This window comes from Hordeum vulgare, chromosome 7H (genome assembly GCF_904849725.1).
Source record: "Hordeum vulgare subsp. vulgare chromosome 7H, MorexV3_pseudomolecules_assembly, whole genome shotgun sequence".
In the NCBI taxonomy this organism is placed as follows: domain Eukaryota; kingdom Viridiplantae; phylum Streptophyta; class Magnoliopsida; order Poales; family Poaceae; genus Hordeum; species Hordeum vulgare.
The window spans coordinates 145,570,937-145,594,319 of record NC_058524.1 but is presented as its reverse complement, the minus strand read 5'-3'; the positions used below and the strand labels follow the sequence as shown (position 1 = coordinate 145,594,319).

At 48.5% G+C, this 23,383-nt stretch overlaps 2 protein-coding genes across 2 annotated transcripts; both read right to left on the bottom strand.

Moving 5' to 3' along the window:
* Positions 1–2,058: 2,058 nt before the first annotated feature.
* On the bottom strand, positions 2,059–6,391 carry LOC123411654 (cysteine-rich receptor-like protein kinase 10). The gene is made up of 6 exons (XM_045104615.1): positions 4,379–6,391; positions 4,123–4,268; positions 3,746–3,956; positions 3,004–3,241; positions 2,761–2,911; positions 2,059–2,655 (listed from the first exon to the last, which is right to left on the bottom strand). The coding sequence occupies exons 1-6, from the start codon at positions 4,572–4,574 to the stop codon at positions 2,329–2,331; spliced, it is 1,269 nt and encodes a 422-aa protein (XP_044960550.1). The 5' UTR covers positions 4,575–6,391; the 3' UTR covers positions 2,059–2,328.
* A 104-nt stretch (positions 6,392–6,495) lies between these two features.
* LOC123411653 lies at positions 6,496–8,768 on the bottom strand. The gene is made up of 2 exons (XM_045104614.1): positions 8,593–8,768; positions 6,496–7,981 (listed from the first exon to the last, which is right to left on the bottom strand). The coding sequence occupies exon 2, from the start codon at positions 7,976–7,978 to the stop codon at positions 6,650–6,652; it is 1,329 nt and encodes a 442-aa protein (XP_044960549.1). The 5' UTR covers positions 7,979–7,981; positions 8,593–8,768; the 3' UTR covers positions 6,496–6,649.
* Positions 8,769–23,383: the final 14,615 nt, after the last annotated feature.

Here is a 23,383-nt window from a genome sequence, read left to right as displayed (position 1 = left end):
GCAGTTGTCCGTTGCTTTGAGTTTACACTTGGCTCACAACTTAATACCAATGAGATGTTCTGGATAGATATCTCAAGGTGGATGATTAGTAAGTAGATGCTAATGAATAAACGGTCTACTTGTCTTGGCGTACTGCCCATTACTATTGAGCCTCTAACTTTCAAGTAGCATAATTAGCATTCCGGTGCGTTCATAACTCTGTCAATTGCCCAGCTGTAATTTTTTTTCATGCCGCCTTAAAAATGAGTCATGGCAGCGTTAGACGCAAGCGTCGACCCACTTTGCAAAATGGACTTTAATGTCTGTCGGGCCAATCCAAACGATAAAATGCGGACAAAACATGCGTCTGTTTGGGTTGCGCGGTTAGAGTTGCTCTAAAAGCAACTCCAACGAGCCGACCCAAACGGACGGTGATTTGATCCGCTTTTTGTCCGTTTGGATCGGCTCAACGAACACCAACGTCCGTTTCGGTGTTTGGGTTGGCGCATGCGCCCAACACTGGTCCAATCCATTTTTTGTCGACGCATAAAAAAACATTTCCGAAGATAATAAACAAGTATTAATCAAACATTAAAAGCTGGTCATGAAGGCCGACGATAGTCAACGCGTCTCCATTACATTATAATTGGGAAAAAACACCCTAGACGTCCTCGTCGTCGATGGTGAGGTCGGGCTGTGCCGGCGGGGGCAGTGCTGGTGGCGGCGGTAGTGCGGCACGGGCGCGCTCCTCCGCGAGGCGCAGCGTCCTCTTATGCTGGAGGTAGGCGACCTCCTCCGGGAGCAACGTGTCGACATAGACGACGGGGTTGTTGTCGTTGGTTTGCGCGGAGCAGGGCGCAGCACGGGCGCGTTCCTCCGCCAGGCGCAACACCCTCTTATGTTGGAGGTAGGCGATCTCCTCCGGGAGCAGCGCGCGGGCATAGACGACAGGGGTGTTGCCGTTGTTTTGGGCGGGGCCGGCCATGGCTGCTGGCTAGGGTCGCCGACGAGGGAATGGAGGGGTGGCGAGATGGCGAAGGGGGTCTGGAAGCAGCTGAGGCCGAACCCCCTCCGCACGCTCAGATTAAAAAAGACTGATCGCGGTCGCTGACGCGTGAGCCCGCTGAGGTTGGTCGTCATTAGTTAACGTTGATCGCGGGTAGTTGGGGCGGACAGCGAGGACGCGCGCATCCGCTTCGCTTCCGCGCCTACGCATTTCAGGTCCAAATTTAAACCGCAAATGAATCAACGTGGACGCGTTTTGACAACGGGTCCATGCGTCGTAAGATCGAATCAAGAATTTCATTATATCCATTTCTTATACCTTCTATTTTATAAGATATTTCATAAGAATAAACCATAGGGATAGGGTCTAGAATAGAAGTAATAAAGTGAATAAAAAAAAGGGGGCCAATCTAAATATTGCTAATATATTAGAACCATCTTATTAATAATTCTAACGAGTTATCTTGGAATTTAGAATTAAATAAAAAATAAAAAACCCTATATTATGCTCAAGGAAAGAAGATATAGATAGGAGCTTATGCCCTAAAAAAAATACACTAGTTTCTTAAATTTAAAATAAAAAAGGGCCATCGCGCGGATCCAAAAAAAGACAACCATCGAAATGGGTCGCCCGTTGAAGTTGCTCTGAGATGTGCCGCAGCATCCTAATACAATGCTGCCATCGGTCCGTTGCATCTGTCAAGGGACCAAAAGAGGATGGCTGCAAGCAAAAGCCCATTTCTCCCGCACAACGTCCATGAAACCTGGGCCAACAAAGTTTTGGTCTGAATCTACCAAAGTTACCTGCAACGCCTTTCGCTTGGTGTGAGCAGTGGACCAACAAAGTGGCACACCAAGTCATAAAGTGTTGCTCGCTCCGGTCACTATTTCTTTAGTAAGCAGCAGACGTTAGTGGTGACACGGCATAGCGAGGGTGAAAGAAATGGGGAATCTCGTTCGGTCCCTCCTCCTTCCCAGCCCGGTCAATTGCCAAGACAAAAGCTCCGCGGACCTTCTGTCCACATTTCAAAAACTTTCAGCGTCACACTCCACTTATTCAAACGCTCAAAAACAGAAAGAAGAAAAATTGTTTCTGTGTCATCAATGGGTTCTTTTCTCGTATTGACATAGGAACTAATCAACGGTAAAAGAAAAAAGAAACAATCACGTGTACTCAATTTGCCATGGATCTCACTCTGTCACCATCTGCACGAAGCTTGTGCCACGGTGTGTACGTACTTTTCACCATAACTACAAAAATCCAACGGCGGCCGGCCTTCTGGAAGAACATTTTGAGCTAGCAGCATGCAGTATGTACACAAGAAGAAAAGGGCGCCATCAACCTCATCGCGGCTCGACGACGGTGATGGAGACGTCGTTGATGGACTGGGGCGAGAAGGTGGACTCGGTCTTGGTGGAGAAGGGGATCATGGCGGCCGGGAAGGTCCTCAGCCTGGTGAACATGGGCGGCCTGGCCGGCGCGGGGAGGTTCATGTGGTCGCTGATGAGCATGAGCAGGACGCTGGACATGGTCGGCCGGAGGTCCGGGTCGTCCTGCACGCAGAGGAGCCCCACGTGGAAGCACCGCCACGCCTCCTCCTTGGAGTATGCCCGCCCCAGCGCCGGGTCCATGAACTCGGCCGCCTTGTCCTCCGTCCAGCTCTTCCATGCCTGCACCAACACCAAGCAGCAGCTCAATGCTGCTCATCTCTGGACTGCATGATCGATGATGAAATTAATAGCAGCAGAGCTCTTGAGAGATTGTATTGTACTTACGTCTTGGATGAGCGTCTGCTCGTGCTCCTCGAGGTAGAGCGCGCCGTTCCGCTTGCCGCCGAGGATCTCGATGAGCAGGACCCCGAAGCTGAACACGTCCGACTTGACCGAGAACACGCCCTCCATCACGAACTCCGGCGCCATGTAGCCGCTGCATTGCATTTGCACGGGGACCGGGAGGATTCAGGTGAGTGGACAGTAGGGCCGGCCAATTACTCAAGGTCGTGGGGTGGGGTCGCTTACTAGGTTCCGACGACGCGGCCGGTGTTAACCTCGATGCACTCGTCCTCGAAGATCTTGGCCATGCCGAAATCGGAGATCTTGGGCCTCATCTTGTTGTCGAGGAGCACGTTGCTGGCCTTGAGGTCCCGGTGGACGACCTTGAGCAGCGAGTCCTCGTGCAGGTAGAGCAGCCCGCGGGCGATGCCCAGGATGATGCCGTGCCGGGTTTTCCAGTCCAGCTGCGCGCTCTTGCTAGCGTCTAATCAACAAAGTATAACAAAGTAATAACAATTAATTAAGCAAGCAGCACCCAAAACTATGAGTGATCAGGGATCGACCAACACAGCAACAGCAAAGTGTACTCCCTACTGGAGTACTGCATCATCATGTAGCAACTAATTAATTAATGATCTCGTTTTCCAGCCGGAAAACTTGGGGAGTACCATGTGGCGTGCAGGTCGCTCGCAGTGCGCATCACGCGATAATTATCCGGCCACTTAGAGGTTGCGATCAGTACGTCGATCGCCAGTCGGTTAATCAATGTGGAGATCGCTCGATTTAATTGCGCGGTCCATGGATCACCGGGCAGTAGCTAGCCAGGCACTGCACCGGCTGGCCGGGCCCCCATTAACCAAACGAACGAGAGGGGTTTAATGGCGGGACGCCGCAGGTTTCAACCACCGCTCTTTTTCTCTTTTCCAAGCTACCAACCGAAATGGATGGGAATGAGATGGAGGTGAAAGGAGGAGGGAGAGGGACGCACCGAAGAGGAAGGCGTCGAGGCTGCGGTTGGGGAGGTACTCGTACACCAGCAGCTTCTCGTCGCGCTCGGCGCACCAGCCCAGCAGCCGCACCAGGTTCCGGTGCTGCAGCTTGGCGATCAGCTCCACCTCGTTCCGGAACTCCGCCGCGCCCTGCCGCGACCGCGCCGACAGCCGCTTCACCGCGATCTCCGACCCGCCCGTCAGCACGCCCTTAATAAAATTTCGTTGGTTGGTTTTACATACATGGCAAAGCTCCGTTCAGCACAGCACAGCACAGAATGGCGGGAGAGGTTCTTCTAGCTAAGTGACCAGCTCAGGTTGCAGAGCAGATGATTCTTGCTAATCAACTGTACATGGTAAAATGTAAATTACGTACTCTGTAGACGGGGCCGAAGCCGCCCTCGCCGAGCTTGTTGGCCTTGGAGAAGTTGTCCGTGGCGGCGTGGATGGAGGCCAGGTCCATGAGCGGCAGGTCGGAGCTCGACATCGGCCTCAGGCTCCGGAGCAGCGATCTCCTCACGGCTGAAGATTCGCATTCCTACTTCAGCCCCAGCCCCAGTAGTACGTACGTAGTAACCAAGAAGCAAAGCAAGCCGGCTCAGACATGAGAGACGTGCGGAGGGATCACGTACCGTTGCGCTTCCGCCAGCGCCAGCAGTAGATGCAGTAGAAGAGCGTGCAGAAGATGACCACCACCAGCACGGACACCATGATCTTCATCGCCTCCTGGCTCGACCCGCGCCCCGCAGCCGCCTCGCCGTCGCCGCCCGACGGCGCCAGGGACGACGACGACGCCGCGGCGCCCATGAGCCGGCGGTGCGACGCCATGCGCTGCTCCGGCGGAGGAAGGTCTCTGCCGATGATTGCCTGAACCTTGACGTGGTGAAAAGGGTGGAGGAGGAGGAGAAAGACGTGAGAATGGCGAGGACGGGGAGTGGGACGGAGTGAGGGAGACGATGGTGGCTGCGGCCGGCTCAAAAGGTTGTAGTAGCAGTAGCAGGAGCAGTTGCCAAATGTCCACCTACCGGATCTTTGTTTTTCCTTCTTCCGGCACCGGCAGTCGGCACAGCGTTTTCTTGGCGCAGCAACAGCGCAGTTATTATCCTTCTGGTTAAAGGGCGCGTTTGCAGTGGGAATTTTCGTTATTCTCTTCTTTTTCCATACCTCCACAAGGTAAAAACCATAGGAGGTTCCATGAATTGGCAGTAAATCTTAGGAGGTTCCATGAACCAGTAGGACCATGCAAGTAAAGTAAGTGGGGTAGAACTTGTCATGGTCGCGATAGATTAGTCTACCTGTCCCAATTAAGCCACTGATGAGCTTTCATTAAGTCAGTTAGGTCTTAGTGGGATGTTGAGAGAGAAGCATCCAGCTATTTACTAGTACAACATCAAGCCTTGACATATTCCACAGTTACCTAAAAGACAAAAAAAAACACCTCTCATAAAAAAAAATACTCCTTCCGTTTCAAAATAAGCATCTCTGACTCGCTCTTTTAGTAAAAAACAATGTACTAAATCAGCGACACTTATTTCAGAACGAAAGGCGTACATACAAATGCTATCAGAACTGTTGAACGTTCTATAAGTAAAGTTATATTGTTTCAAAGGGAAAATGAATTCTATTTAGACCCTGGACTGTGGTGTATGGCCTAAGATGAAGCCCTAAAGTTGTAACCTTAAAGGCTTGAACTTTCAATTTTTGCCGTTGTAGTACAAAAAATGTGTGGCTATAGCCTATAATCCACAAGTTTTAAGAAAGAAACAAGCTATTGCTACATTCTACAGAAAGTTTGCAATATTAGTACAGAAAAATGTGCGACTAGAATCAACGAGTTTCAAGAAGAAGAAAACAAGGAATTGCTATATTCTACTGTACAAAGCAGGGGTGTTAACGTGAACTATTTCAAGCTTGTGGGAAAATAAGCTAGATGAAAACGGCATGTTATAAGCGCACAATACATAACAAAGAGAACTAAACAGTACAAAAGCACGTGAGATAATGTATCAATCAGTGATTTGAGGCCCAAAACCTGAAACATCAATTTTTGTCTTCCAAAAATAAATAAATAGCGAGAATGCCAACGCATCATTATAGATAATGTATCCATGACACTGCCAGCTAGATTCTAGTCTTATATAACAAAAAAGAAGCACCCTCAGTTTCTTAAGTGCATATATGATAATATGTGAATGGTACTGCAGGTCACATCACTTTAGCTAAGCAAAAAACATGGTTTCCAAGACAAAAGACACACAACAATTTTGGGACAGTTATACATCCTGAAACGAAATAACACAAGATTGAGTAGATGCACACCATGGACATGAACCTGCTCTTTGTCCTTGATGCAGATACAGCTACCGGATAACCTGCATAGCGAAGTTTCTTCCAGGTGTAACCATTAGAAAAGCACAGAACGATCTCTAGTTAATCAGCGGATTTCAAGAAACAAAGAAAAAACAATTGCTGCATTCTAGAGTATATAGCAGGGGTCTCCTTGAAATTATCATGAACTGTTTCAAGCTTGATGAAGAATAAGCAGATATTACATAACAAAGAGAACTAAACAGTACTAAAGTACATGAAATAAAATAGTGGCGGTCTCCTTGTTTGGGCATCACCAAAGCAGAGAGAATGATTGCAACGAGAAGGAAGCACTGAAGGCGTGAACTAGGTTCAGATTCAGGGCCTGAACCTGAAACATCAACTTTTGCCTTCCAAAAAAACAAATAGCGAGAACACATCATTACAGAAAAAGTATCCATACCACTGAATCAAGCTAGATTCTAATCTGATATAACAGAAAAGAAGCATAGTTAGTTTCTCATAGTACAAAGACTCTTTCAGGTGTAACCATTAGAAAAGCAAAGAACCATCCCTAGTTGACTATATAAGCTTCACTACTCTGCTCCTAGTCCTATGTCTGTGTTGAAACCCAAGATTTTCCCACTGTTCCAGAAAAGGCGCTGGCAGCAGGTTGCGACGTGGAGGACAAGGCTGTACGGCCTAGGCATGGGGCCATCAAGGAAGTGTCCGTCAAACACCTGCGACCAGGTACCGTTGCCCAGATCGTATTGAGGTAGAGTTCCCCTGCCGGCAAGACCACCTATAGCATTGACAATGGTGATGGAGTTCGCCTGGACAGATGGCAGGCTCTTGGAGTTAACAGCCATGTTCCATCCGCCAATGAAGATGGCTTGGTCACCGATGCTTGTCAGTGGCATGGCGGGGACTCCATTCAGCAGGTCAGCAACCCGGACAAGCACAACAGGCGAGCATCCACTGTTATCGCCAACCAGAAACAGCTCAGAGTTGTACTCTACCATTTCAGGCATTCTCAACAGCTCCACTGGACACGTGACAACCATTTGCGGTGGTATCGCTGACCATGAGGAGGGGTTAGAATCTTCTGGAGGATTGATGCGCAGGATGCGCGATGGCTCAAGATCCCACCCCACATCCACCACATAGAGGCTGCCACCGAACGGCAATGCCGAGTGCAGGCGCTTCATTTTCCAGCTCGTAGGAGTCCACTGCCGGTCACTGGTGGATGCATAGGCCACACGATCAAGGCCGCTCAGCCCGAGCACCATGCTGACAGTGCCAGCCAGATTGACGGAGACGGATGCACGGACAAACCGGGTATGCTGAATCTTGTCAAAGTCACTGATGAAGCACCCTAACTTGGCAAGCTGTGGAAAGATGGAGGAAAGAGGCGGGAACAAGACGACGTCGCCTGTAAATGGGTGGAGGAGGCGGATGGCAGTGCTCTCGTTGTGCCGCAGTAGAAGGAGGCCGTCAGGGCAGTCAAGCACAGAGTGGTTTCTGAAACAAGGGAGTGTGACACGAACGAACGTGCCGGTAGAGAGGTTGAAGAAGCTGACGTATCCAAGTAGCGCAGGGTGGCCTGGGTACAGCCCACCACCCTCGGGGAACATCATCCACTGACGTGGGTGGAAGCACGGGTCGACCACGCCTCGACCGCGTGGGCAAGGAGTTGCGACACGCCATCGTAAGCACACTGCACGGAACCGGACGTAGTCCAGAAGGTCGATGGCGAGTACCCGACTGGCAATCAGCTCAAGCAGGTCTGTGTGCAGTGCTGCCCATGTGGATTGGGCAGGATCAGCAAGGCGTCTCGATAGGCGACGGCTGGTGCCGCCTTTGTGCAGAGAAATGTCTTGCTCCTCCACTTGGTGCGTGGCCATTTTAGCTTTCACATTCCTCATTTCCTACGATACAAAGAAAAACAGCCTGTGAGTTGAGCGGGTTAGCTAGCATCTTTGATAAAGCAGTGTAGTTCGATATCCGAATAGAAGACTGCAAAATGTTTAGGCAATCGACAGGATCACCCTGACGGCTTCTCGTGCCACCGATGCGATTGATTACATTGTACTCCCTCCGTCTCAAAATAAACGACTCAACTTTGTACTAATTTTGTGTTAAAGTTAATACAAAGTTGAGTCATTTATTTTGAAACGGAGGGCATCTATGTTCTGAATTAAAAGAAGTTTTGGATATTTAAAAATGAACTACATCTACATACATCCAATTCGGAAAAAAGCTAGGACATCTTATAATCTGGAACAGACGGAGTACTACTTAGTTTACATCAGAACCTGTAAGGGATGCATCTAGGCTTATGTGTTGACGGGCCACACAAATTTCACATCTGTTATGGGAAACTATCCCTCACAAGATTCACTGCACCAATACTAGCTCTCCGTTAACAGAGGTTGAACGAAATTGGACCATTCTGGGTTTTCCTTTATATAATCGCTACCGATTTCCTAAACAACCTGATGCCTAAATTAGGAGAACGCAACGGAGTATCTCAACTCACCAGATCGTCCGTTGCCCGTAGATCTGCCTGGAATCGCCGGCTCGCCGCCGGTTGGAAAGCAACCCCACGGCGTATGCGCGGCCTGAGCGTGGGTCGTGGTTGGCCGGTTGCCGCCGCCGTGGAGCGCCCTCGCCTATGTGAGTGAGCCGTCTGTTCTTTTTTTCTTCGAGAGAGATAGAGAGAGTCAGGCAGCTCGGTTCAGGGCTTGGTAGTTGGGCTGGGCCTGCCGTTGACGTAGCGGAACTGATATGTTTTCTGTTTGGGCTACTAGTAATCGTGCAAACGCAAGACAGGTTTCCATTAAAATAGCTCCATTCTTCTAAAAATAAATAAGTCCATTCTTCTAGAAATAAGTAGGTAATAGGTCCATTGTCTATTTTTTTTAAAATAGTTCCATGTTTCTCTCAATTATTTTTGGGGAAAATCATTTCCACTACAAAATCGCCATAATAGTTCTCTTGAAATTTACAAATATGGAGTATGTTCATATTTATTATGGTATTGTCTGACCTTGACAAATGTCACTGCAAAGGAAGAAAAATGTTCAAAAAGTATACTTTAATTCAAACATACTGTAGAACCAAAGAAATTATAAGCATGCATATGTGATTCATTGTAGAACAAAAAGTTTATACATTGTGCACTTTTGGAGAAGAAAAGTATTTGAAAGACTCGGTTGTTAAAAATACCACTTTTATGCAAGCACAACAGCAACATTGGCTTGGTTTTTAGACTTAAATTTATATGGAAACTAAAATTCTCATTGGAGATTAAGATTTTTTATGTGATTCCAACACAAAGGAGTAATCTTGATAAAAGATAACTTGGCAAGCCAAGGTGGCAGGGATGTATGCAGTGTTCTTTTTATGATCAGGAGGAAAATCATTTGTTTTGATCTTGCCAGTCTGTGATGTTGTTATGGCGCACGGTAAACGTTGTGAGCTCCACCAATTAACATGGTGAATATGTTTGCTAGTTGGTTAGAGACACTTCACTCCAAAGTTAAGGCGTGTATGTATCAATGTTTTTGTGTTTTAGTGTGGCAATATGGAATTGCTGTGGTGACCTTGTCTTAACATGTCTAATTTTTTAACTTTTTACGGGTTATCTATAGAGTTACTAGTTTAATCCATGCATAGTCTATCATACTTCGGGTGAAGGACACAGGGTACATGTACTATGCAACCGTATGGAGATGGTTCCACATGGTTTATTCAGCTGAATTGGATGGCAATCCAATAATAAGATGTGTGATTCAATTTAGCTCCCGCTTGTTCCGACCCTTGTGATCTTTAATATATACTTTTGCAAGACTTTGTGGGTCTTCGTACTTTTCTCTTATTAAATATGACTTTGTACATCGTCTCATGTAGAGGTCGGGGATAACCTCCTTTTCAAAATAATAATAATGTGAAAACTAGTGTCAAACTTCTTAGCTGTTGGTAACGAGATGTCGAGATAGTTAAAAAAACTGAACTATTGCTTACACCGGTTGAACTCATCTCGTTCTTGTAAAACCATACGCACGAAAGTATGAGCCTCCAAGTAGCACACTAAACCTCACCTCAACATAAATTTGATACATGTCCTTAGGGCATGTAAACCGTGAGCTTTGCTATTTTTCTCAAAAAAGAAGAGTCTAAGTTTCTACATCTTCTGAAACATGTAGTTCATCACACACCCTTAAAATAATATCATCAGTTCTTTTTAACAGGTTATATTTTCTATGGGAGGCGTTTTGGAGATCGATGCTATGTGCTCTTGCATGACCAGTAAAAATAGAAGTATTCAAGACAGTCTAAATATTCTTCACAATGAACATGAACATGTTTCCTAACTGTATGCAAAATTTCATCAAGAAAATACATGTGTGGCGGTCTTTGCCAAAGAACAAAAGCAAAAAATGATTATTCTAGAAAGTTTTTTAGCACAAAATTTCGCAATTTTGTTAAAAACACCACATATGTTTTTCCTTCACGGAAATTTACAAGCGGTTGAAATGCGTGAAATTTCAAAAATTAATACTTTTTTTAGTTCAGTGATACGGGGCAGCATATGCGCCTTATCTCACACTTGAATTTTTAAATTTTTCCTTTGTTTCTTTCCTTTCTTCGTTGGCCCCTCTTTCTCGATCATCTACTTATTTTTATTCCTCTAAACTCAGTTCTTCAACAAGAATTTGTGTCAGAAAAGACCCCCTTACCTTTTTTTGAAAGATCCAGCGATGGCTGGCTTGATTTAGAATAGCAGGAAACACATGGTGAAGAAATACATAAAAAGGGTGGGGGTGATCAATGGATCAAGGATGTAAGAAGAAGAAACGTCAAAAAAGGGTGTAGCTAGGTATCTCTCATGGTGGTTCCCCAAAGGGGTGCTCCAATAGAACTGCGCCTGCCTCGCGCCACAACCTAAGTGTTTTGTTGATTTCCTCCTTTATGTCTTGAGCTTGCGCCTTCTTGTTCCTGAAGGTGCATTCGTTTCGCTCCTTCCAAATCTCAGCAAGTATTAGGATGATCATTGTTTTGATCACCTTGTTGTGCTCTGTCGGTGCACTGCTTATCATTTTGGATATGATAGCTGCTGACTTGTTGTTGCAAGACCATTTGCTCGGGTGGAGAGAGCTGCAACCGACATACAATGCCGCCTGTGACCACACGGATATTGCTATCGGACATTGCCAGAACAAGTGAACTGATGATTCAAGGTTTCTGAGGCATAGCTGGCGGAAATAGTTGTTTGTCCATCCTCTTCTTTGTAGGCGATCATTACACCATAACCTATCCTTGAGGAGCAGCCATGCGAAGAACTTGAGTTTTGCCGGTGCCCAGGTGGCCCATATTAGCTTTCGGAAGTCTGATTTATAAAACCCCTGGAATTGGGCTTTATACACAGTGTCGGCAGTGTATATCCCTGAAGCTTCGTGTTTCCATCGGATAGAGTCGCTGTTGGAATTATGCCCTAGAGGTAATAATAAATATAGTTATTATTATAATTCCTGTATCAAGATAATCGTTTATTATCCATGCTATAATTGTATTGAATGAAGACTTATATACATGTGTGGATACATAGACATACCGAAGGACAAAGGGAATGACATACGGGATTATATGAATCCTTGGCACTAAGGTTCAAACGATAAGATCTTCGTAGAATATGTAGGATCCAATATGGGCATCCAGGTCCCGCTATTGGATATTGACCGAGGAGTCTCTCGGGTCATGTCTACATAGTTCTTGAACCCGCAGGGTCTGCACACTTAAGGTTCGACGTTGTTTTATGCGTATTTGAGTTATATGGTTGGTTATCGAATGTTGTTCGGAGTCCCGGATGAGATCACGAACGTCACGAGGGTTTCCGGAATGGTCCGGAAACGAAGATTGATATATAGGATGACCTCATTTGATTTCCGGAAGGTTTTCGGAGTTACCGGGAATGTACCGGGAATGACGAATGGGTTTCGGGAGTTCACCAGGGGGGCAACCCACCCCGGGGAAGCCCATAGGCCTTGGGGGTGGCGCATCAGCCCTTAGTGGGCTGGTGGGACAGCCCAAGAAGGCCCTATGCGCCATAGGAAGAAAATCAAAGAGAAAAAAAAGGGGAGGTGGGAAAAGGGGGAAGGACTCCTCCTTCCAAACCTAGTTGGATTCGGTTTGGAAGGGGAGGGTTGCCCCCCTTGGCTCGGCCGAAGCCCTTGAGGGTCCTTGGACCCCAAGGCAAGGCTCCCCCTCTTCCCCCTATATATACGGAGGTTTTAGGGCTGATTTGAGACGACTTTTCCACGGCAGCCCGACCACATACCTCCATGGTTTTTCCTCTAGATCGCGTTTCTGCGGAGCTCCGGCGGAGCCCTGCTGAGATAAGATCACCACCAACCTCCGGAGCGCCGTCACGCTGCCGGAGAACTCTTCTACCTCTCCGTCTCTCTTGCTGGATCAAGAAGGCCGAGATCATCGTCAAGCTGTACGTGTGCTGAACGGGGAGGTGCCGTCCGTTCGGCACTAGATCGTGGGACTGATCGCGGGACGGTTCGCGGGGCGGATCGAGGGACGTGAGGACGTTCCACTACATCAACCGCGTTCACTAACGCTTCTGCTGTACGGTCTACAAGGGTACGTAGATCACACATCCCCTCTCGTAGATGGACATCACCATGATAGGTCTTCGTGCGCGTAGGAAATTTTTTGTTTCCCATGCGACGTTCCCCAACAGTCGCTTACTTGCTCTTGTAGCTGGATATCCCTGTTTTGAATCCATCTATTCAGCTTGATCGTTTCTTCCCATATGCTTGCGGTGTCTCCGTGCGCCAGGTCTATAATCCAATTGTTGTTCTGCAGTGCCTCCTTGACCGTTCTATTTTTTCTACGGGTGTGCCTGAAGAGTTTTGGGAAGGCTGTCTTTAGGTTTCCCGAGCCTGTCCAGGAGCAATTCCAAAACGAAGCCCGTTCACCATTCCCTAGTGTAACTAACGTAGAGGCGTTGAACAAGGCTTTGTCGTCGTCATCACATGGAAGATGCATGCCATTCCATGGCCTATCCTGGCTCGTCCAGGATAGCCATAGCCAGCGTAGTCGCAGAGCTCTGGTGAAGCGTGTCATGTCGAGGATTCCGATACCTCCGTTTTCTATTGGGGAGCATACCCCTTGCCAACCTACTTTGCATTTTACCCCAGTAGCTTCCTCGTGTTGTGCCCATAGGAATCGGCGGCGGTCCTTGTCAATCTCTAGAATAAATTTCTTTGGTACCCGCAGCACTGATAGGGCAAATGTGGGCAAGGATGTGAGAACATTCCTAACCAAAACTCTTCTATCGGCTATTGTGAGAAGTCTCCCTTTCCATCCAGCGAGCCTGGCCCGAATTCTATCTAAGATGAACTGGATGTGGACGAGGCGCAGCCGCGATAGCGTGAGAGGGAGGCCTAGGTGTCTGACAGGGAAATCTACTGTCTGTCCCCCAAAACTTTGCACAACCTCCTGAAGGTCGATTTCTTCACAGCGAATGGTCGTTGCAGTCGATTTTGCTGGGTTAATACGGAGTCCAGTCGTGTTCCCGAAGTCATGTAGAATGCCCAGTAGCGTGTCTATCTCATGTCTACTCGGGGTAGCAAAGATAACAACATCGTCGGCGTATAGGCTAACCCTGAGGGGGATTTGTCTACCCGGCAGCGGAGCTAGCATCTGCATATCCGTCGCCCGTGCTAGGAGTCTGTGCAAGGGGTCAATGGCTATGATGAAGAGCAGAGGCGATAGTAGGTCTCCCTGGCGCAGCCCCCTACGATGGAAGATATGGCCCCCAGGGGTTCCGTTGAGCATGAATGATGATGACGAAGTTCTGAGCAGCAGGGCGATCCAGTCGCGCCATCGGGCTGGGAATCCTAGCACTTGTAGTAGCTCTAGTAGGTATTCCCAGGAGACGTTGTCGAAGGCTCGTGCAATGTCTAGCTTGAGGAGTAGTGCTGGTATCCATTGTCGGTGTAGGCTTCTAATCGCATTTTGCACATAGAGGAAGCTATCTTGCGTGGACTTTGATCGCAAGAACGCGGACTATGCCAGTGAGATGATGTATGTTATCACCGTAGATAGTCGCATTGAGAGGACCTTTGCAACTAGTTTGGCGAAGGAGTGAATCAAGCTGATCGGCCTGAAGTCTTGTATCTTTGTTGCTCCATCTTTTTTTGGGATGAGTACTACCATGGTTGTGTTTAAACTACTGAAATCTCCTCTTGCCAGATGATAGAAACTATTAAAAGCTAGCAGGACATCAGTTTTGATATGCTGCCAACAGCTTTTGAAAAATATCCCTATGTAGCCATCCGGACCCGGCGCCTTCTCCGTCGAGGAAGCTTTTATCGCATCCCATATCTCAGTCTCGGAGAAGGGGTTGGCTAGGCCTGAGTTTTGTAATGACGGCATGCCGAGGGTAGTCCAATCTATGCATGTGAGACGATCCGCTTTGGTTCCTAAACTGGCGTTGAAGTGGTTGTAGATGACGGCCTCTTTTTTCTCATGCGATGTTGCAATCTCATTTCCACTCTAAAGGCTGTGTATGAAGTTCTTTTGTCTACGGGATCTCATCTTAGCGTGGAAAAATTTAGTTCCCGCGTCTCCTACATGTATCCAAGTTAGCCTGGATGCTTGCCGCCTTCTTGCTCGCTCTACCGCCGACAGTCCTAACAGCCGCAGCTTTAGTAGTTTGCGGAGGTTGAACTCAGCGTCCGACAGTCGCCGTGTTTCCTGTGCTACATCCAATCGGAGTACTAGTTCAGCCGCTATGTGGAATTGTATTTTTGCATTGCTGAGAAAAGCCTTGCTCCAAATTCTAAGGTCTCGCGCGACTCGCCCTAACTTGATGTGAAGACGCTGGAAAGCGGATGTTGCTTGCACCGGTCTACTCCAAGCCGCCAGAAACGTTTCGTGGAAGCGAGGGAGGCTTGGCCAGAAGCTTTCAAATTTAAACATGGCAGGTCTAGGCGTAGTAGTTGTGTCGGCGAGGAGTGGTGGTGTGACAGCCCGATGCCGACGTTCCAGAAGATTCCCTTTCCTTTTCGTTTTCGTCGTGTGTCTGTTTTATTTTGTCGCATCATCATCGCATCATGCGCATCATCAGCATTGCATCGACATCTCCGTTGCCGCCAGTTTTCAAAACTTGCATCCGTTGTTAGTTGCCGGTTCGCGTCGTCGTCCGTTCTGAGCCCGACCGCACTCGCACGCGCCCGCGGCACCGTCGAAACCCTGTTTCTAAAGTGCGTTTAAAACTTTCTCTGATCGAGGTGAAACTTGGCACGCGGTCGCGATTAGATGTAGCTAGGCCGCCTGTCGAATTTCGTCGTGATCGGAGTTCGTCTGATACCCGAACGGTCGACCGTAGCGGCACCGTATTCGGTCTACCATCAGACGTTTGTCGGTGTTTTAAAAATTGTTGCCGCGCCCCCCGTTCTCCCTCTCGTCTCCGGATATCCCCTCTACACGTCCGCGTACCCATACCCGCGTTCGGAATCGTCCGAATCCGACCGCACGGGTGGATCCGGAACGCGATTCCGGGTAACCTAGCCCCCCCCCCCCCCCCCCCGTTTGTCTATATATAGGTCCCTTCTAATTTTCGGACAGCCTCCCTCTAATCCCTCCTTGTTTTCCGCGCCACCTACCCCTAACCCTAGCTCTCCTCCCGCAGACTCTCTCTCTCGCAGCCGCCGCCGGCCCGCGAGGCCCGCAGCAGGCCCGCCCGGGCCCGAGCCACCGCGCCGTCCTTGGGAGGAGCCCGAGCTCCCTGCAGCTCCCCTCCACGAGCGCCTCCCGCTGGTCGCCGCGCCGCCACCGGGCGCCTTGGCCGACGAGGCCCCCTCCTGCCTCCGCCACCGGAGTGCCTCGCCGGATCCTTCCCGCAGCCCCGTCGGACCCCGCCGGAACCCCATCTCCATGCGCCACCAGCCTCGCCGCCGTGCACCCCACGCCTCCGCCTAGCTCCGCCTCTCCCGAGCCGATCCGCTCCTCGCCGACGCCGGGATCCGGCCGCCCTGGCCAGATCCGGCAGAGCCCCCACCGGATCTGCCTCCCCCCGTGGCCCTGCGCCGCACGCCGCCGGTAGAGGGTGCGCCGCCGCCGTTCCCGTGCCCTCGTGCTCCTCGGGAGCACGGGAGGAGACGAGCAGCAGCACAGCGCTCCCGCTGGGCCACTTTGCCGTGTCCTGGGCCTCCCCCGCACTGCGGCCCAGCTCCCCGTGTCATGCCCCAGGCCCAGGCGCGCCCCCGGCCCAGCAGCGTCGAGGCCCATGCCGCCTCCCCTCGCTCTAGCCGGCTTCCTCCAGATCTGGGCCGAAGCCCATGGTGAGCCTCTCCCCCCCCCCCCGCCATCTCTATTTTGCGCTTAGGCGTTGCTTAGTTCCTTTGCGCATGCCCTGTTAGGCCCAGGAACGGTTTAGGCCCATTAGAATTTAGGTTGTTCGTTTATTCAATTTCAGGGCTTGTTAGATATTTTAAAACGTCGTAACTTTTTAACCGTATATCGGTTTGCGACGAGTAGCATATGTATCTCGTGTAAATTTTCGCGTAGAATCCGATGTTATAGCTTGCACTTTTGTTTGACGTCGTTTAGCATGTTGTTTGCCTAGATAAGCGTGTTGTTCTAATAGGTTTCGACCCGTATTTATTTTTCGTGCAAGATCGGGCTGCTCGAATGCCTTAGATAAATGCCCATGTTTTAGGGACTATTTATCCATGTTTTTAGAGCAGTCATTTGTATTTTTTTGCGTGTAGGGATTGCCGGTAGATTATTTTCTCGTGTATAGGTTATATTTCTCGCATTTATGTGTGGCTTTATTTTGTGTTGCAACCCCACATATTTTATATGTTTCCGGGGTAGAAAAATCCCATGGATTTTTCTGTGCATTTAGTTTTAGCTTTCGAGTAAGTAAGTTCGCGAGATATTTTGCTATGTTGCCCTTTTGATTAATTCGTAGGATTTATTCCGTGCCTCGTTTGAATTAGTTGTCAACTACGGAGTTCTTCTTAGATGTTTTGTTTAGCCCCTGGTATTTTTAGTTGCAATAGAAATGCATGTTTAGGTGTGGTTTGACTGCCCTCAAGTTGCTAGAAATAGTGCTGTTTTAGAGGAGCTGAAATATTTCTAAGTCTGGGATCTGTTATTATTTTGTTGCTGTCTTGTCTTGCTTGCATCCTGTGATCTGTAGCTCTTTTGAGGTTGGTCCAATGGAGTTAGTTGTACCCCTTGTGTTTCTCTAGCATTCTGTAAATTTTCATGCCATTTGGAGTCCTGTAGCTATAGGTTTTGCTGCTGTCAATATAGCTTCAGATCGAAAACTGCACTTTAATGAGGTGTAATTTTCACTAAGTCTGAAATAGTGTGTGGGATGCCATTTTGTGTCTTCTTTTCCTAGTGCTCCTTGCTGCCATGCTAGTTATTGTTAGTTGTTCGTAGTAGTGCTTCTTGCCCTCTTCCGTGCCATGCCTTGCTTGTGCATTTCGGAGTTATGTAGCTCGTAGTTGTGGGGCGTAGAAAATGCTATGTGGCTGATTTTGGCAGATTGTAGTGTTTTCTTGTTTTGCTTGTAGATGTTGAACCGTAGCTCCGATTTGATCGAGTCCTACATGAAACTTGCTTAGAATCTTGTGTAGTTTCATGTTCTCTTGCTGTTTGTATGTTTTGAAGTGCTCGTGACCGTCGTTGCACACATATTGCATTCATGCCATCATATCTTGCGGTGCTTGTATCTTTTGATCCATAGCTCCGTTGGAGATGATCTTTATGTGTAGATTGCTTGCCTTGACGCGTAGAATCACGTGAACCTATTTGTTTTGCTGTTTAACAACTAATTAAATGCATTAGTTCAGATCTGGTCAGAATTGTAAATTAACATGTGAGGTCGTTTCGGAGGTGCTATATGACATTTCCGACCTCATTTAAAATGCCTAGATAGGTAGTTTAATTGCGTTTCACCTCTTGCCATGTTTAACCACATTTAATATTACCGTGTATCTAATCGGGATAGAACTAAATACATAAACGTGGAGTTTCGTCAATATGCAACTCTTTGCATATTGAACTTCACTTAATGTGTAGTGTTTGATTGTGTGAATTGTCATGCCGTGACTTGCATGTATTCAGTAGCTCATGCATCATATGTGTTGTGCATCGTGTGGTGCATATCGTGTGTTGATGCTTGTTTCCGTTTCCCTCCGTCTCGATAGAGTTCCGCAAGCGTGTCGGATGTGAGGACCGTTCGACTACATCGGTTCATCTGCTTCACGGAGTCGTTCTTCTTCCAAGCGGGATCTCAGGCAAGATGATCATTTCCCCAGATACCATTACTATCATTGCCATGCTAGTTATTTCGATGCTATCGATTATGTCTCATTGCCTACCACTTGTTAAATATCAGCCTCTCAACAATGTCATGTTAACCTTCAACCTGTTTGACCTAGCAAACCACTAATTGGCTATGTTACCGCTTGCTTAATCCTGTTGATAGCGTTGCTAGTTGCGGGCGCAGTTGCTTCCATGTGATAACATGGGTTCCTTGTCATATCACCATATTAATGCTATTTAATTTAATGCACCTATATACTTGGTAAAAGGTGGAAGGCTCGGCCTTTCTAGCCTGGTGTTTTGTTCCACCTTTGCCCCCTTAGTTTCGGCTACCGGTGTTATGTTCCATAAACGAGCGCTCCTAACACGATTGGGGTTGTTATGGGGACCCCCTTGATAATTCGTTTTAGATTAAAGCTGGTCTGGCAAGGCCCAACTTTGGTACGACATTTGCCTAATCACTAATGAACTGCATAGGGAGTAATTAACCCGAGGAAATTTAATCAACCCCCGGGCCAGTGCTCCTCATGAGTGTTGGTCCACCCACCAAGCAGTCGGCGGTGCCACCACGGGGCAACTCGAGGTTTGGTTCCCGTCCACTTTGCATAGACGGTGTGTCCTGAGAACGAGATACGCGGCTCCTATCGGGTTCGTCGACACACCGGGTGGCCTTGCTGGATTAGTTTTACCTTTGACGAGATATCTTGTGCATCGGAATTCCGGTGATGCTTTGGGTAATCTCAAAGTTGAGGTTTTCCACTAGGGAATCCGACGAGATCGCGAGCTTCGTGATTGAGGACTTCTATGCGGCTTGTGGTAATTTGTGATGGACTAGTTGGAGCACCCCTGCAGGGTTAAATCTTTTCGGAAAGCCGTGCCCGCGGTTATGTGGCAACGTGGAAGCTTTGTTTAACACTGGTTCAAGATAACTTGAAGTTAACTTAATTAAAATATGCCAACTATGTCCGTAACCGTGACTGTCTCTTTCGTGAGTTCCTTCTCCGATCAAGGACACGGTGGGGTTATGCCTGACGTAGGTAGGTGTTCAGGATCATTCAGTTGATCATCAGTAGTTCACGTCCGTTATGCGTAGATCTTCCCCCTCTTGTTTCTTGTACTCGTAAGTTAGCCACCAAATATATGCTTAGCCGCTGCTGCAACCTCACCACTTAACCATGCCTCACCCATTAACCTCTGCTAGTCTTGATACCTTTGTAAATGAGATTGCTGAGTCCCCTGTGGCTCACAGATTACTACAACACCAGTTGCAGGTACAGGTAAAGGTTACTTGACGCGAGCGCGTTGATTGTTCATTTGGAGCTTCTTCTTCTTCTTCTTCTTCTTCATCGATCTAGGATGGGTTCCAGGCCGGCAGCCTGGGATAGCAAGGATGGACGTCGTCCTTCTTTTGTCGTTTGTTTTCGTCCGCAGTCGGACCCTGCTCTTACTCTTTATGATTATGTAATGTACTGATGTGACTCTGATGTAGCTTGTGGCGAGTGTAAGCCAACTCTGAATATATATCTCTCCTTTTCAGTACATGTACTTGTAACGATATCCATTCTTGCGACACGATGAGATGCGCTTCTATCCCTGATGAGGCCTTCGTGCCAAATTGAGGATAGGGTCGCATCTTGGGTGTGACAGGTGGGCAGTGGTCGGATGTAGCCGTGGACGCCGCTATCAGGGAAGCCCCCCTTGGCTTGCGGTGATTGGACTCGATTCCAAAATTGCAAAGTGTCACTTAGTATAGCACCGACTTTTCATTCACAACATGCATGCTATAAATTGATTTTAAACAAAGCATATATAAAGTATGTTGGGATCCTAACCAATGGGTTCGACTAAAAGCAAGCTCTAAAAAATACATTCAACCAAGTGGTTCACCTCAAACGCAATCCAAGAAGGCAAAAATAGATCCGAGCTTTTATGAAGACTATGGTCAATATGTGCTACGTGAACTCGTGAACCATGAAGAAAGATATAACCCAGGCCGGTCCTACATTAACTAAAATTCACATAACAAACCTTTCCCGCCACAGGTCAGAGCCTAAAACATTTAAATACAACAACAAATATGATCAAAATCGTAACTAAGATAATAATTAACCCAACAACATAATGATACCAAACCTCTTTATTAATGACATATTTTCTGATATTCCTAATCTTCAAGCGCATTGCATTCATCTTCAACCGCATTGCATCCATCTTGATCTTGTGATCATGGACGACATCGGCAACATGCAACTCCAATTTCATATTCTTCTCCTCAATTTTTTTCATTTTTTTCAAGTAATTGTTTTCTTTTTCAACTAAATTTAACCTCTCGACCAGAGGGTCGGTTGGAATTTCCGGTTCACATACCTCATAGATAAAAAAAATCCATGTCACGTTGGTCGGCATAATTGTCATAAACACTACATGAAACAAATAGCTATAAAAGAAAATATACCACGCCCGAATCATAGGCCGGACGAGGACCGACGTGGGTGGATACCAAAATCATCGCACTATAGAATAACAAACAATAATAAAAGTAAGAAATTTATACAAGTATCTATCTAAATCATACAAGTAAGAATTTTTTCTTTTGAAAATAAGATAAGAACAAGAGGCTCACCACGGTGATGCCGGCGACGAGATCGGTGCGGGCGATCGACGACGGTGAGGACGGGGACAGGATGACACCCTACACATGTGCAGACTCTAAGAAGTTAATTTGAGCTCAAATTGGGCATCTAAATCAAAAGAGCTCCCACATACACTCCTACACTAAAAACCACAAAGCACTGTACTTTTAGAGCATTTAAAATGAGCTAAACTAGCAATGAGAGATGAAAGGATGAAGTAGCTAACCTTTTAGAACACTTGTGTAGTTGGTGCACCGCCAAAACTAGACAAATCTTGAAGAAAATGGAGCTTGGAGGTTGAGCTTGAAGAGGAAAAAGATTAAGTGTGGCTCGGACATTTCATCAAACACCTCATGTGCATGCATAGAACGGTGGCAAGAGCAGGGCATGCACACCTCTCACAGGACCAAAAAACAGAGGAGAGGGTGGAGGCGCAAGATATCGACATCTCTTTGGTCTTGGTTGGTGGCCAGAACCGGGATAGAAGATTGACCTTTCGTCCCGGTTCCAGCCACCAACCGGGACTAACTGTCCTGCCCCAGGAGTGAGGACCACTAGTCCCGGTTCGTGTCTGGAACCGGGACCAAAGGGGTCTGATGAACCGAGACCCTGGTCCGGCTGGCGCCCTGCCCTCATGAACCAAGACTGATGCTTTCATTGGTCCCGGTTCATAACAGAACTGGGATTAAAGTGTGACAGCCCGATGCCGACGTTCCTGAAGATTCCCCTTTTCTTTTCGTTTTCGTCGTATGTCTATTTTCTTTTGTCACATCACCATCGCATCATGCGCATCATCTGCATTGCATCGGCATCTCCGTTGCCGCCAGTTTTCAAAACTTGCATCCGTTGTTAGTTGCCGGTTCGCGTCGTTGTCCGTTCTGAGCCTGACCGCACATGCACGCGCCCGCGGCATCGTTCGAAACCCTGTTTTTAAAGTGTGCGTAAAACTTTCTCTAATCGGGTTTAGATTTGACGTGCGGCCTTATTTTAATATAGCCAGACCGCCTGTGGAATTTCGTCGCGATCGGAGTCCGTCTGGTACCCGAACGGTCGACCCTAGCGGCACCGTCTCCAGTTATTCGTCGGACGTACGTCGGTGTTTTAAAAACTCGTTGCCGCGTCGCCCGTTTTCCCTGTCGTCTCCGGATACATTCTCTACACGGCCACATACCCTTCCCGCGTTCGGAATCGCCCGAATCCGACCCCGTGGTTGGATCCGGAACGCGATTCCGGGTAACCTAGCCCCCCGTTTGTCTATATATAGACCCCATGGCATTAATTAGACAGCCACTCCCTCTTCACCTCGTTTTCCATGCCCCTCCTAACCCTAACCGCGCAGCCACCCACCTCCAGCCTCCTCTCTCCTCCCGCGGGCCCGCCCAGGCCCATCTAGAGCCCTCCGGGCCCATCCGGCCGCCGCCGCCCGTAGCGCCCCAGCGCGCCTCCGCCTCCAGCGAGCCGTGCCCGAGGGAGAGCTCCCGCTCCCGAGGACGCTGCCTCCTCCCGCCAACCCACCGCGCCTCCACCTCCGGTGGCCAGATCCGCCGTCGCCCGCAGCTCCTGCCGCGCCTCCACCTCGTTCTGCCGGCGCCTCCATCTCCCTGTGCCGTTCCCGCGCCGGTTCCGCCGGTCGCTGCTGCCGGCCGCACCAGTCTTCCCCGCCATGCTGCCTCGGACGTCGGGATCCGCAGCCGCTGCCCCCGCCGCCAGGTCGCCCCGAGCCGCTTCCTTGCGTTCCTCCTCGCCAGATCTGGCTTCGCTCGCCGGAGCCCCAAGTTCTGTCGCCGCCGGTTTCCTGCTCGCGAGAGCTCTGCCGCTCTCGATCTGGAGCAGGAACTTGATCGGGTCCCGTTGACCGCGCCGCTTGGGCCGGTTCCTGCAGCGCCTGTGCCCAGCTCGGCCTCCTCCCCGCGCGACCGGCCCACCTCCAGCAGGCGCGCCCTCGGCCCAGCTCCCCATCCGCCCGACCTTCTCCAACCGCCTCTTCCTCCAACCGGGCCAAGCCCATAAGGTATGTAGCTCCCCTGCTAGCTATTGGCGATGCATAGCAACTCGCGACCCGTGTAGCCGAGTAGTATTAGGAGTTTTGGCCCATATAAGTATTTTAGGAATTTCTCTAGGATTTAATTAATTTTAGGAAAAAAGGCTATAATTTAAAAACGCTCGTAACTTTTAATCCGTATATCGGATCGGAACGTATTAGATATATTTTTCTTGTAGTTTTTTGCGTAGTATCCGTTTTTGCAACTTGCATAAATGTTTGAGGTGGTTTGACCCACTGTTTGCCTAGATATGCGTGCTGTCCTAATAGGTTTCGACCCGTATATATTTTTTCGT